Source organism: Acipenser ruthenus, chromosome 8, assembly GCF_902713425.1.
Source record: "Acipenser ruthenus chromosome 8, fAciRut3.2 maternal haplotype, whole genome shotgun sequence".
In the NCBI taxonomy this organism is placed as follows: domain Eukaryota; kingdom Metazoa; phylum Chordata; class Actinopteri; order Acipenseriformes; family Acipenseridae; genus Acipenser; species Acipenser ruthenus.
This window is the reverse complement of record NC_081196.1, coordinates 57,716,949-57,732,871: the sequence shown is the minus strand read 5'-3', so window position 1 is coordinate 57,732,871 and position 15,923 is coordinate 57,716,949. Positions and strand designations below refer to the sequence as shown.

Genomic DNA, 15,923 nt, shown 5'->3' with positions numbered 1-15,923 from the left:
AATACTGTGATGAATTTGACACAGACTTCAGGACTAACTAGCTAAACTCCACTTTAAAAGGTGCCATGTGACCCACATTGAACCTTAGGTTAAATGTGCAATTCTAATTTCTACAGTACCGTGTCATCATGACAGGACTTGGTTAAGTTCTTACTTGGGTACAGTGCCCACAACTGAGCCACTAGTGATTTCCTAGTATCACTTGATATTCATGAGTGGACTCCATTACAATAATGACTGCAGACCCAACTCTGCTTTTCAAAAAGCAAGAATGTAACCAGAATGTAATATTTCATATTGAAACAATAGCCGTTGTTAATCTTGCCAAATAGAATTCTTGGTGGTAAATCTCCCTCCCGACCTGTGAGGGCGCTAAGTACAGGGAACAGCGTACCCTGGACCGGATGGCCTGACAATACATTCCCAGGGTTAAAAGGAATCTGTCATCTGGAAAGGGGGCGGAACTCCGGTGCACTAACTCATCGACCCGGAAGTGAAACGATGTGGCAGCTGCGGATTGGAGGAAAGGCTGCAATCGTTTACCACTGGGTCATGCGTGTTAAAGAAACAACCCGGAAGGACCTGTGTTAAAAGTATTGTACATGTTTTGTTTGTTTTGTCTCGTCCCTAATTGTTACTTGTTGTTATTAGTAGACAGCTAACACGTTCTGGAGCTGTCGCCCTGAGGCCAGCACGAACCCGGACATCACTACACCTGTGTCATGATAATAACTGTATTAGCACCACGAGCACTGCAGCATGCACCCAGGACTGGTGACCGTGTTTGTATATTGTGTGTGTAACTGGACTGTGTTAATTATTTGGGACTGCAAACCCTTTATTTTGAACAGTGTAATACACATTGCTGTGTATTGCCTGGGATTATTGTTTGCGGTCACCAGACCTGGATTACAATATTAAAAGCCTTTCTGATTGGATTATCACTGTCTTGTCTCCTGATTAAGCACTGCAACACTTCTGCACCTGTACACTGTTAACCACTTTGCCACATGCCTCCATAGCATAAGTTCATAATAGTTTTAAAATGCTTTTGAATTCACATCTAACTTTGTTCTGTTAAGTAATGAATGGTTTTGTATCCCTCTAAAAATAAATGGGCAACACAAATAACAAAAAATATACACATTGTAAACAAATATCAAAAACAGTTTACAGAATACATTGCAATTACCACAAAGTAATTCAAAGCATTATTGAGAGCACAAAGCAAGTGGATTGACTTCCTGACCAAACTGTCTGCAAACAGTAAGCAAGGCATAGGAAACAAGCATTAAGAGCCTATTCCTTATTATAATTTGTATTTCTATTTAATATAGTAATCCCCATGTTTTACATCCATCCATAAATGAAGTAACAAATAATCAGCTAGTTAGTTACTTAGGAAAATGTATAGTGTTCTGTCTACAACTGCCATGCTTTTATGAAAATATACTGCCATGCCTTTACCTAGAAAAAAACAACTTGTATATGTGAAATGCATTATTCATACAGAAATGATCCCTTTAAAAGAAGCTATTCACCAGAGTTGATTGATGTTTCTAATGTTAATTTTTTACGAGTCATGCCCTGCACACTTTGTGAGTCACTGCGGACATACTCATTATGGTAATGAAAGAATCGAAACATAAACTAAAACCTTCTAATAACTTGAACAAAAGAAACGGCATATTAAAAGTGACAATTTGATCGACACATATTTTCATTTTTGTTATTGCAATGTCTTACAGTTAATCAACCTGTCTCCATGAAATCCAAAACTGCCAACATGCACATACACATTTTAATATTGCCCTTCAAACCAACAGATAAGTGTCTTATGGCAAGATTGCTGTTCATTGTTCATACATTGAGATGGTGCAGCATATCTCAGACTGATCCCAGAATAAACACTTTTCAAAAGGTCACCAGGGTAAGACTTTACATGCCCCACAGTCACAATCTGCAACAGCAGCAATATTTTATGGATGTTTAAATAAGAGAAAAACTTTTAACTTTTAAGTTTGACATTTCAGGTTTTGTCAAACTGCCATGGCAGACAACACTTGGCAAAGCACAAGTTTGCTTTTATATGCACTTGCTTATTTTTCCTGACACGCACTTGCCTCTTCTTTCTTAGCAACATATACAGAATCTGGCCTTTTCTCACTACTTATTCCAATCAACTCCTGGTCCAAGCTCTTGTACTCTCCAGATTGGACTACTGTAACAACCTCCTAGCAGGTCTCTCTGCTTCGTCTATCCGCCCTTATCAGCTCATTCAAAATTCTGCTGCTCGTTGCGTATTCTCCCAACCTTGCTATTCTCATGCTACCTGTCTGCATTGTACTTTCCACTGGGTACCTATCTCTGCTCGCATTCAATTCAAGACCCTTGTTCTTGCCTACCGCGCTCTTCACCACACTGCCCCCTTCTATCTCCAATCCCTCGGGTCTCTCTACACCCCCTCTTGTTGTCTCTGATCCTCCTCTACTAGTCATGCATTCCCTTCGCTCTCCTTCCTCCCATGCATGTTCCTTCTCTTCTCTAGCCCTCCTGTGGTGGAACCAGCTACTGGAGAACTTCAGGACTGCTCCATCTCTCACTGCCCTCCACTGCCTCCTCAAGACTCACCTGTTTAGACTACACTTGTAGATCTCTCGATCTACTCATCCTACTACGTACTGTACTCGCCTGACCTATGCCCATGTAACTGGATTCTCAGCTGAAGCACTATCCTTGCACAACTGCACTACTTTTGTGTCATTATATACAGTCTAACTTCATTATAACAAACCCTCCTGGGACCTGGAGAAATGTTTGTTATATTAGGGTGTTCACTATAATAGGGTTTGGCAGTTTGCTATATCAGAATAATGAAGAAATGCCCAAATTGAATTGAACATTTTTATACAGTATACAGTAGTTCTTTCAAGACAACTTCACATTGATCAACATTTAAACTGTATATTTAAAAGAAAACAGTAAAGAAATGAAAAAAAATAAAAAGTACACTTACATGCTGAATACAGTAATTACGTGCCCTTTCTCTTGAAAAACATATCCAGCATAGATTGCTTCATATTTTTCGTGCTTTTCTCAATGCACGCTGTTTCAATCTTGTTACTGCCTCATGCCTGTTGGCATGGTTGCAGTTTGTATGAAGCATTCAAAATTCTAAAAGGTATTGACAATGTCGACCCAAGGGACTTTTTCGATGTGAAAAAAGAAACAAGGACCAGGGGCCACATGTGGAGATTAGATAAAGGGGCATTAAAAAGAGAAAATAGGAGGCACTTTTTTACACAGAGAATCGTGGGAATCTGGAACCAACTCCCCAGTAATGTTGTTGAAGTTGACACCCTGGGATCCTTCAAGAAGCTGCTTGATGAGATTCTGGGATCAATAAGCTACAAACGAGCAAGATGGGCTGAATGGCCTCCTCTCGTTTGTAAACTTTCTTATGTTCTTAAGATGGCAACGGTTGCATACGTGACACATGATTCACAGTACAATAGGTTATCTATGAATCAGTCTTATCTTCAAATTAGCCTACCATGGTCTTTGTTTTCACTGAGAGAATAACACATTCACACTGGAGAAAGTTCAGTGTCAGTCACTACCGAGATCGTTTTATCTGGGTAAATTCTGTAAAAGAAATCATTCTAATAGGACTAATTTCCATTGAAAAAAACGGTTCTTGCTGCTTGGATCATTAAAAACAAAGGGTTCCTTATAGTGAAGTTAGAGTGTATATCAATTGTTTTAATCCTAACTTGTTGCATCTTATTTTATACTATATTTGAGTAGTATAATTTGCATTTACTGTAAACTATACTGTATTTAAATATTATTTTGCATTGTAACATTTTGTTGCCCTGTAACACTTGTAAGTCGCCTTGGATAAAGGTGTCTGCCAAATAAATAAAGTCTTTCCTGTTAATTCCTGCCTTTGTGAACAGTTCAAATGACGTTTGAACCAGCCAGACCTGTGTTTGTTACCTATGTGTGTACAATCATTGATTTCGCATGTGACAGTATGCTTGTTTGACAGCTTGTGGATTTGCATTGAATTGATTAGGAGGCGAGTGGCATGCATGTTTTAGAAAACAATTCTAGCAGTGTAAGTAGCTAAGGAAGGATTACATTGATTAAACATGACGCGCACAAGTCTGCTCCAAGAAGCTGTTAAGCAGATACATGTTAAGCACAAATTACCTGAGCGGGAAGAAGTGGCAGTCTGATGTAGGCAAGCAGCATGCTAAGGTCATTACACCTTTGCACATCATGTTTCACCCACATCAGAAGGGCGTGGAATATTGACTCCTCATCAGGAACATTGACATCATCGCAGGAAAGAAGTTTAAGAATTTCATCTGCAGAAAGCAGCAGGAATTCCTGGTTTCTTATAACCTCCATGATGTTTTCCTGCGGAGAACAAAACATGGTAAAGGTTTCCCTGAAATGAAGTCATATTGATGATTTTTGTGGTTAAACACTTTGAGTCATATATATATATATATATATATATAGTTAAATAATGTTTAAGTCATGGTGTATTTTATTACACAATTGTACATCACAGGAATTATGGTGTTGTCATTAAAGATAGACATACAATATCTATCCACAAAATAATTCATTGAGCTGAAAACAAAAATAATGTTCTGCCCTCCCATCACCCTTCCTCCACCACATCCTGTGAATTTTAGTTGGCATTTGTGTTGCCCACTGTTTTCTGTGATAAGGCTTATGTTTAGAAACTGTGCCACAGAATTCTAAATGATGGAGCGACCCATCATTGATATTACTGTAGTTTCTGCCAGAACTGTAACTGTTTTTCTTGTGCTTCCCTTTTTTGATGGTCTGCTTAGTGGGTCCCTTATTTTCCACTTTGTAATTTTTAGATTACATGATATACAGTTAAAAGGGGAACAGCATTTGTTTGGATACTTGACTCGGACTTCAGTCAACTTCCAATTCCCCATCAATTATCTGCTCCTACTGAATGTTCATTAGTTCTGTTGAACCTGCTCTGTCACATAGCATTTCTCTTTACGAGGAAATATAAGGTATTATAATCACTTTAGTTGCAGTTAATTCTCAGAATACAAAAAGCACAGTTTCTTAATGGCAATATGATCATATTTTCCATGGGTGATGGCTCACTAATTGACAGTTTGCATCACTTTAGAGCAGAAGAAACCTGCTGTGTTAACAACATGGGACCTAGGGGGAAAGAATCTAATTTTCAGTTCTTTACGTTATATATTCCAGCGGTGAAAGACTTCTGACATTCTTTTTTAATATTATTATTATGGAGACTGCAAGATCTTCATTAAATACAATGCACTGTAAAATTGTATTCTGCCAGCTCAACCATGAAACCCTAACAATTACTGTGACTAAATTGGTGATTGACTTTACTGTAGATGAAAACTGAACCTTCATAAGTGTTGATTAATATATTCAAAAATGTATTTTTACAAATATAGATAGAAATTATAATGAGATTATGGAGTAAGATGTGATGTGCGCTTGTTTGGTACGTGTCATGTAATAGGGACTCTATACATTAGAAATAATGTTTTATTTAAATTCAATACAGTACCTACAACTTCAATACATATTCCATAAATTCGGCTTCACATCATGCAGGAACACTCATAAAAGCTGTTCTGTATACAGTGTTCTGTATTTTATAAAAGTATTTCCTTCTACATAGCCCTTCATTCTTGCTATCCAGAAAAACAACTCTTCATTATGGCATGTTAGTGTTAATAACAACATACTGATAACAGAAATGAACACTTTAGTTTTCAGCATTCCCCTCCAAACAAATCTGTTGTCTCTCCAAACTAATTTCAGTTATAAATATGATTTGTACTGTCTCATACCATTCAACGTTTAAAACATGCACACGGCAAGCATACATAATCAGCAATCGGTGGTTAGCAACTGTACTGTTTTTAACAGGTGGTTGCTTCGTATATGCTTCAAAGAACATTAAAACAATTTTGCTGGCGTGTCTCCTGATCATCCCCAATGTAATTTACAGACCTATCATGCGGGCAGTGATTATAACTGTGTATCCCTGTGAACTGTTAAGTTTCCCTAATTGAGCTTCTTTCACTGGTTAGCTCCCTGTCTGTAATGGGCTCTGTTATTAATGTCAGCCGAGCACAGCACTGCACCTTGGGAGCGATATAAAAATGTGATAGGTTTACTGTATGTTGGTTTGCAGCTCACTGTGGTGATCTATCACAAGGAATTGTGCTCTGCATTATTTAACATCCATAGGTGTGGACACTGAGATACTGAATCAGGATATTTTTTCCCCATCAACATTTGTTATTTTTCTGTAAGTTTTTTTTTTTTTTTTTTTTAAACATTAAGAGATGGAGCAGTCCTGAAGTTCTTATCCATTAGATTTTATCCAATGCTCAGAAGAGTCAAAATACTTATATTAGAGGTTCTAGATTATTAGACACTAATTTTGCACAACTGCAAAATTAAAGCATCATAATAACATGAACATAAATCACAAACCAAACCATGAATCAAACATTCAACCATACAATCTGAATAAAACAAAAGAATTAGACTGATTATAAACGTGTAGGTCGATTGGAACAAAACATCACCAGTATTTGGAAAGGGAGAAACTAGCTGCTAGCAATACAGAAAGAGTTATGAAATTACAAGCTGCAGTTTGATCTATCAAGTGCTGTATGGTCAACCCTGTTTAAAGTCTTTGAGAGGTTCAAACATTGCATCTTCACTCAGCCTTGATCCTCAGTCCTGAGCAGATCTATGTTTCAAAAGTGCAGTTGTGGTAGTGATTTGAGTGAAAGTCTGGTCAAAGAAGGAAGGTTTTTTTTTTTAGATATCTTGATAAATTAACAGTTTTTTGACAGATTAGATAGAAAACAGTGGAATTGTAGTTGAACAAGCGTGGCCTCTCACCCTATGGTATTGGAACTTCTGGAGAATGTAATCTGGGACTACAATTACCTTTGCTTGAAATGATGTACTGTGTAGTAAATCAAGAACATAAAGAAAGGATTTAGAACAATGTAATACATAAAATAACTAAAATAATAATAATAAATACATGCACAGAAAGTAATTATGTTTCTCACTAAAATGTGAAAATTCTAGTATCTTAAAATATTTCAAACAAAAACTGGGTTTGTCACTGGCAGGACGGCTGACACAGATGCAGGCACTACGAGTGCCAATAATAAATAAGAGGGTAGAAAAAAAAAACAACGTTCATAGACCACAAATAAAAGTTCAAACGACAAAACAAATCTTGAACACTGACACCAAACAAATACCATGTTGGTGTTCCCAGCGCAAATAGCAATTGCTTTCTTTTTATTTTACTTGTGTTTTCTCTCGACTCGCACTCCCTCACATTCTTTCTCCTTCCAAACACTCCCACTGCGATCAGCAAATGCTGCAGGTTTTTATACATTTGACCATCTCCAGATAGTAATACATTAATCAATCTGGAGATGGTCGCATTCTGCACCAGTTTTTAAAATCTGCGTGGTTCACAGCAACTCTCAATTAATTCGCTGCTGACCACACATTCTCACGAGATGTCTGTCAGAGACGAGCTGCTACCATCGCCTCTGCCAGACCACATCCAAACCAAACAATAACAAAGAAAATCACTTGTTTTAAATAAACACAAAATACATTCAAATCATACCACCACAACAACACACGTTCCCAAACAATACATTACACTATCTACAATACGATTTACACACAATACATGTATTTACAAGCATGGCTTTGCCCTGCCCCACTAACTATGTGCAGGACTCTGTCCTACCCTGCCACAGTCACATACAGCAAACATGTCATGGTTTCAATTCTGTTCCAAAATCAATCTTTTCAACAGAAATTACAATCTTAATGTTACTCTGGTGTATCCAGAAGTAAACTGCCCCCACTCAGGAAAACAAAACTGATGAATTCCTAATATCACATTCTGTTCCACACACATTCAATTAATGAGGCACTTTATAATTGGAATGACTTTTCACAGCATATACTCAGGAACCAGTGACTATCCATTTACTGTAGAAAATACATTTAACAATATTAATGACTTATAGAGGACACATTAGTCCATAATTCATACTTCTGTGGTTTTGTTAAGCAATGTGCTTTAAATGCAGTTTACTTTTGCTCCTCATAATATCAAATAAATCATCAGATGAATTTCCTCTATGGTAGTGTTTGTGAGGTAGAGAGGGCAGACTGGGGCGAGTTGTAAAACTGCAATTACTGTTTCTGAGAGTCCAAATAGAATGTAGAGTCCATATTGACTTCCAAATGACTTCAGTCCCCCACGTGTGAGCAAAGTTCCAAAGAACATGTTCTTAGAATTTAAAGCAACCAGAAGGCATTAGAGGTTTTATTGATAAAATATGCTATTGTGGGACAGGGACTTCTCAAAAGCTGTATTGCAGATATGCCTGTGAACAGATTATTTTGTCAGTTTTTTGTGTTAATGCAGTTATATTGTATTAATGTCCAATTTTCAGAAAGTGTATGCATATTAAAACAGATATAAATTGGATAGGTGGCAGTTACTCAAATAGTCGTATAGGACTGAGCCCTTTCAAATGGCAGCTGTGTCGTCCCCCCCCCCCCAAGACTATTCAAGTTTGTAGAACTTCCCCAATAACATTCCCCAATGAAACATTTGTATTATTTCCCACGCTGCACTGTTAATCAGTACACACTTTGCCATACTAGTTTCTTAATTTCATATTGACATTTATCATTTTTATGTATTTATTTTAACAATTTCCAACTCTCTTAACTAAAGGCCAACACATGTTTTGTAAAGTATAACATGAAAATACAGTCTAGAGAATTTGTGCCCGGTACTGGGTGACAGCCCATCAAACTTGATAAATAAACGATATATACCCTCGAATTCTGCAATTTGATGCCAGTTACACGATGGCAAATGCTGGATAAAGGCATATTAAAAACTGAACAGAGAAAAAAAAACAGAGAGGGTATCTCTTTTTCTATTTAATAAAGTATGTAATATTCAATGGGTTTTCAGCAAAATTTACAGAAAACCACCAGGGGGTGCTTTCCGTGTGTGTAATATAACTTTAATGCTACAAGTAGGCTACAAAAGACGCATTCAAATGTACGCTTTCATAAATATTTCCAGGTACATAAAACCTTTTAAAATCAACATATAACATATCTGTATGTATCTGTGTTAAATAACTCAGAAGGGTACAAACAGACGCTGTAATGTAAATCTGTAAAGCACATGTGTGTGTTGTATCTGAAATATATTGCAGTTATATATATATATATAGTTTTAACCTATGTTAATTGTTACTTGTCTCTATACTGTCTAGTTAATTGTATCCTTCACAAGCTGCTTATTGATTGTGTGTTCAGTAGCTTCCCTGCATTCCCTGCATTCCCGGCTTTGAGGATGTTTGTTTGGACCTTTGCTCCGGCTTCAAAAACGCTTAGCTGAAAAATGATGATATGAATCACATGTAACTTCATGATTCAACACTTTTTATTGACCTTTTGCAGACTTTTCACCAAAAATATTCATACAATTGTGAAGAATGCAGTATATACCATTTTTTAAAGATCACGCTACTATAAAGATACTGTGCTGGAGGTAAAAACAGTTAACTAAAACAAAGAACTGACCAAAGTGTATAAACTGTATAGCCTACTGTGCAAAAACTTACCGTGCTGTAGTTATGAGCCACCTTCATGAGTTCAATACAGCCCTGAGCATCAGCAAATGCACGAATTCCAAGGCAGTTTGATGGGTGCAGAAGTTTAATTAGGAAGCGACAGCATACATCAACTACCTTTGAGAGCTGGAGCAGGCATGCCGCTGCCAACAGATTCTCAATAGTTTCTTCTTTCAGTTCCAGACAACCTGCCATAAACCCATAAATACACATTTAAAAGACTAGAACTGAGGTCTGTGCAGTCAGACACATAAAAGTTAATTTAAAAAACTAAAAAAATGCAGTTAATACAAATTATGTCTTCAAATTACACACCCATATATTTTAACAAGCCCTAACAAATGCTGTTCAGCATATACATAAAAGCAAAAATCTATAATCTACCTGCATGTGACATTCAAACAGGAGATTTCATGGCAGAATGCACCAGTCGAAATGAATGTTTCTGTTCAAAAATTCAAATTTTAGGTTTGTAAATGGCAGAAGTCACTTTGGCAGTTGCCCACATGGCAGACGGCTACTCTGTCACAAGCATTAATACCCTGTATCTTTCTAAACAAGGGATTTAGGGGAGCTCCCTAATAAAAGCTTTATCTCAAAACAATAATTGTAAGACTACAGTAATTGTTACAGCTGTGTATAATGGTATTTAAAACAGGATTAATGTATCCGACTTTTTACATATCCGCCCTTACTCTGGTCCCACCGCAGTCTGATACGCGATGGATTACTGTACCTTTTAACCGACTTGTGCTATGTCAGACTTATGTTGCCACTCTTTGGCCCAAGTATTCAACTCACTCTTCCAAGACTCCCTACTGGTCCTTGTTGTCTGAATTTATACCCTATATAAACTAGACCGTTGGTATTCACCTCGACCTTTGGGAAAGTTTTCCAATCTTGAAAACTCTGTGAATGAAAGTGCCCAGCATTTGTCTCAGCAGTACAGTATGATAGAGTAGCTACTGTAGTACAACAATACAGTGTTTAGACCCACCTCTGTTTAGATCCATTGAATAGACCCCAAGGACAGTATGTGCAATGAGTTATATTAATAAACTATAATAATAAAGAATGCTCACTAAGGGTTAGAGTCACACATTACTAGCATGGTTTTATAGTGCTGCTTAAATTATTATTTAGTCATTTAGCAGACCAAAGCGACTTACAGAGACTTGGTGGTGAACTATGCATCGCAACTGCTTCTGCAGTCACTTACAATAGGACTTCGGCTTTACGTCTCATCCGAAGGACGGAGCATAAGGAGGATGTGACTTGTTCAGCGTCACACACAGTGAGTCAGTGGCTGATTATGCAGTAGTAGAATATATTACTTTGTTAGTTGCCTGTCTGTCCGGTCTCACCAATCCTAGACATGCATGCACCCCCAGAATGCTGGCTGGAGATTGGGGTGCAAATGGCATGCCTGGTATTGGTGAAGGCGGATGGAGGGTGTGGTTTAGAAAAATAGATAAATAGGAGTGCATGCCTGAGCACGCGGAGAGAGTTGGAGAGTGAATGACAGACAGACAGACAGACAGAGCGAGAGACAAAATGTCCTTTATATAACATACTCAAATTATATTTAGCATGGCAATCAATATTATTCAATGGGCATATACTGACTTATGCTCCGTTCAAAGCATCCATTTTTTAATACAGTAGAACCCTTTTTATCCAAGCCTCGATAATCTGGCTCTCCTTATAAACTGAATCACCCCTTTCCACCTAGCAGTGAAAATTGTGCACATGCAGAAATGGTGTCTTCATGTCTAAAATGTGATATAATGCAGGTGGCAAAGCAAAAAATCCACATGCCCCTAAGAATTCAAACATGAACAGTAGCCTACTCTGTTTTGTGATTTTTTTTCATACATTTTTACCAAATGTAATCATCTGATGTAAACAACATCACACCAAAAGCTCTTGTTCACCTGCTCACCCTGATGGCACTGCTTACCTCACAAGATGACACGTTCTTGTTTTCTTCTCTCTCCAAATGTAACATTTGTTTTTTAATGTCTCTTGTATAGCACATGGAGCCATGAGTGCTATAAAGTCTAAATGGTGCTATTACCCTATTTTTTTTAACTGAGAACCGATGTCAAATCCACCCTACCACTGCTTACAGTACTTGGAGGAGCAGTCCGATACTGACCCGAACTGTTGTTAATGAAGAAGCGGCCATGTGATTGTGTAAAAAGTGATTGAGACACACGAATGGCTTAACAGGTATCAACTGAATTCTGAAAGGAGAGTAGAAAAGTCAGGGTAAAGCACAGAAAATCAAAAGCCCTAAGGGATTGAGAGAGAGCTGATTGCATGTGTTCTGTGCATTACTTATTTAAGTAATACAACAACATGACTGTCAGGGAAGTGGTAGCCTTTAAAAAAGCTGCTGGGATTTAAGCATTTTAACTCCAATGCTTCAACCAACCAACATCGGCAATCACTTGGAATGATGAAGAGGTTTGCTAATATTGTAATTAATGTCCACAACAGAGCAGTTTCCTAATTAAAACATAAACATGTTAATTGTGAAATGTGTTTGAATGTTTTCGCTAGATAAAATGATGATTCAGTTTAATTAATTCCACCTTTAAAAAAGTGTATGCTTGTTTACATTCATCTACGCTAAGTGCAACCCTCCCTGAGGGCTTCAACTACCCAGTAACTGTGTCCCTTTGGTGGCAGAACTGGTAAAATCACTACAATTAAACACAATAGCGTTTGTGTACCTTATAGGAGGTTTTGAGTTAAGTGCATGTGTGGCAGTCTGGCTAGCAGTGGTGACGTCACGGACCAGGAAGTAGAAACCAAAACAAGGGATGGGCGGGTGAAGCTGAGTGCAGTAGCACTCAGCGTATTTATTAACAAACAAAATATTTAAACAAACCAACAAAACACAAAACAAAAGGGCACGAGGGCCAAACGAATAAACAAACAAACAAAGAAGTAAGTGTCGTGCTGGACAATCCAGCACGTTTTAGCAATTGTTTTTCGAATGTTGCTCGCTCTCTCCGCTCCCCGTACTCTCCTCTGTACACCCAACAACCTCGAGTGCAGAGAGCTGCAGGTTTATATACTCTGGCTGAGGGATTAACTAGTTGGTAATTATCTTATTATCCCTCGGCCAGAGTCTGCACGCGTTTGGTAAGGATGCATGACTGTCAGCTAGTTAAATAATCAGTAGCTGATCAGCCATGCATCCTCACAGGGTTTTTAAATATAATAATAAAAGACGCGGCGCTTTTACCCGCGCCGTAAACAAAAATACAAATAATAATACATAGGGGCGGGACACTCCGCCACAGCATGGCAGAAATTATGAAGATTTTAGAACCATTTAGCTTCACAGATGGGAAAAAATGTTGTGCTTTTCACTGGCCACCCCCTCATGTTTTTATAAAGAAAATAGGGGGTTAAATCATACAGAGGATTCCTGTATAGAACTAGTTTATGCTTAATTATAGTGATTTTTCTCCTAAATGCTAAGCTATCAGCGTTATACAAGAAGAGAAAATAAAGAGAAGCATCGAATTATACCTTTTGCTATTCTTATTTTTGGAAGACATATTATGATTGAATGTAGTTGGTTGTTTATTCAAATGCACAAGAACTAATAATGTGCATTAGTTATTTTAAATCAGTACATTTATTTGGTTTTTTTGTATTTTGCTCTGGTGTGCATTGGCCCTAATGTGAAATGTACTGAAAAGTTGCAATTTGAGGAAACAATAGACTGAACAACAGACATGTGACTCCTTAAACTCATTATGTCAGTGTATACCTGCACTGGTAATACAGTTAACATATTTTAAATCTATATTATAAAAACAATTACAGCATTTAAATGTGAAGCCTGCGTGTGAGGCTTGTCTGAACTGCTGGACAAAGTGTTTAACTTTAGGAATTACATTGTGGAGGTCAGAATTCAACCACTGTAAAAGATGCAAGTGAATAATTTGACAAATACTGTATTCAGGTCGTGTTGGCTGCTGTGCGATCCTTCAAATGTATTTACAATGTTATTCTTTTTATCATTAAACTTGGGTGGAAACCTACTGTTTTTGCTCATGAATAAGGGTGAGTTTTGTGGGCAGTACCATTGATCTTGTAAGCATCACGGGTGTAGATATAACCCACATACAGATACTCATCATCCTATATACTACTTTATTGTTTTTTTGTCATGTATCATGGCAGACAGCAGATGAAGTGACGAGGCTCCAGGTGGTGGTCTGCATTGTTACAGATGTTTTATACAATACAATGTATTACCTGTTTTATTAATCTAGATAACATGCAAACTATCAATAAGTGGTCCACTGTGCAAGTTAGGCAAGTTTCCACCATGTTAGGTCTTATCATTTTAGAACCCTTTCTAAAGCTGATAAAAGTATTGAGGGGATTATTTTGTGGGAATGGGAGTTAGACGGATAAAGATCCAGCCAGCCCATCTCTCTGCAGTATCTTTATAGTCCTGTTAAGGTTTCTATCGTCTTCTAGTTTCTGAAACAAGTTATCTGTATTTACATTCAAGTAAACTGAGAGAAACCAAGAGACTGTAATGATTATGCAGAACTTAATTAAAAAAGCTCTGTGGTCACAGAGCATAGTTGTTTTACTGTTGCATTGCGAAAATAACAGTAATTTGTATGCAGTAAAGCAGGACTTGTGTTTAAATACCGGAAAAGGCTGCAGTCCCTAGACTGGGTGAATTGCAACTTGAATTTGTGTGCAAAATTGCATCCATTGTCTACACGAGATCAATGTTATCATGCCATAGGATTATTCGAAAGCTCTAGATTGTTTAACACCAATGATCCATTCAAAGCAGCTACACTGGGATACAGATGCTATTGGGAAAAGAAAAAAAACAGCAGGAAGGATACTAATAATGCATCATGAACTGTGAGCCTTCATGTCAGAAGTAAAGAGGACAGGGTAAAGAAGATCTGTGAAGATCCATGAGGAAAAGAAAAATTGTCTGGCATGACAAGAAGATTGTTAAACTGTAAAAGGATCACAGTTTACCTATAGAAAGATGGATTGGATGGCCATGGATTTTGGAATGAATCAGTCCCAATTCAATCCCTAGGACCTCAGTGAGCACCATGGTTTTATTGGCTCACAGCAGGGAGGGCCCACAGGAAGCGCTACATAGGCCTTTGTGCTCCTGTTGGTTGGGGAAGAAAATCAGATAGGGATAGTTCACCTCATTGATCTTCGTCGTTCCCTACTGATCAGGTGCCCCACAGGTTCAGCCAGATGCTTCCCAGGCTTTGTCTTTGTTGCCAGGGTTCAGTAGCAACATCTATTTCTTTGGTTTAATCGGCGGTTGGATTGCAAGATAGTTGCTACTTTCAACCCAATGAAATGGTAATTCTAGTAATTGAATAGTTATCCTATTTTTGTTCTTATTGGTCATAAGTATGATTTACTGGATTTACATAATAATTTCAGCTTTATTGTCTGTCAATAAATGAACTATGCTAATAAGCCATGTCAGAAAGTAAACAAAAAAAAAATACCCAGAAAACTCCAGCTTGTGTTAACAACTTAAGTGAAAATGAATGCTTGAGCAATTTAAATAGACATTTAAATAATACCTGTGTATGCAAACTGCACCAAATCCCAGAGTGCATTAGGGTCAATCCCCTCCATTTTGATTTCTTCTTGTTTGGCTTCACACACGTCATTTTTGAACATGGCAGCAAAGTAGTCTGACACAGCACTTAGAACGAGCCTGCAAATGAAACATTAATGAGTGTCTTTTTAATTAATTGCCTAATTCCATAAAAAAAACACAGAGGTACAAATGCATTTATTATTTTTTCTTATGTAAACAGAAATAAATCTTATAATCTCATCTTTGCAATTTAATGTTTATCAAATTTGAAAACTGGGTTTTTGTTCTTTTGGTCCAACATGGGAGCAGATGAAATATATAATTGTTTCCAGTAAGTGCACAATCTAATGGGTTGTTTAATATAAAAGACAATCTTGCCCTTCAAAGTTAACTGCAGTCACCATTTTCCTTTATAATGATTTGATTGGGTAATGAAAATATAATAATAAAACCATCATCTGTATTTAAAGAAAACAAAATCTGTATATTTTTTGGCAGTAGTTCTCAAATTGAAAATACATATCGAA

The 15,923-nt window shown here is 37.3% G+C and overlaps 1 protein-coding gene across 1 annotated transcript in view; it reads right to left on the bottom strand.

Moving 5' to 3' along the window:
- Window positions 1–15,923, bottom strand: part of LOC117407461 (kelch-like protein 1) — a 53,185-nt gene that overhangs the window by 21,886 nt on the left and 15,376 nt on the right. Inside the window, exons 3-5 of the mRNA XM_034012525.3 lie at window positions 15,377–15,513; window positions 9,756–9,952; window positions 4,216–4,425 (exon numbers count right to left, since the gene is read on the bottom strand). Coding sequence (XP_033868416.1) covers window positions 4,216–4,425; window positions 9,756–9,952; window positions 15,377–15,513 — 544 coding nt within the window. The remainder of the gene's footprint in view (window positions 1–4,215; window positions 4,426–9,755; window positions 9,953–15,376; window positions 15,514–15,923) is intronic.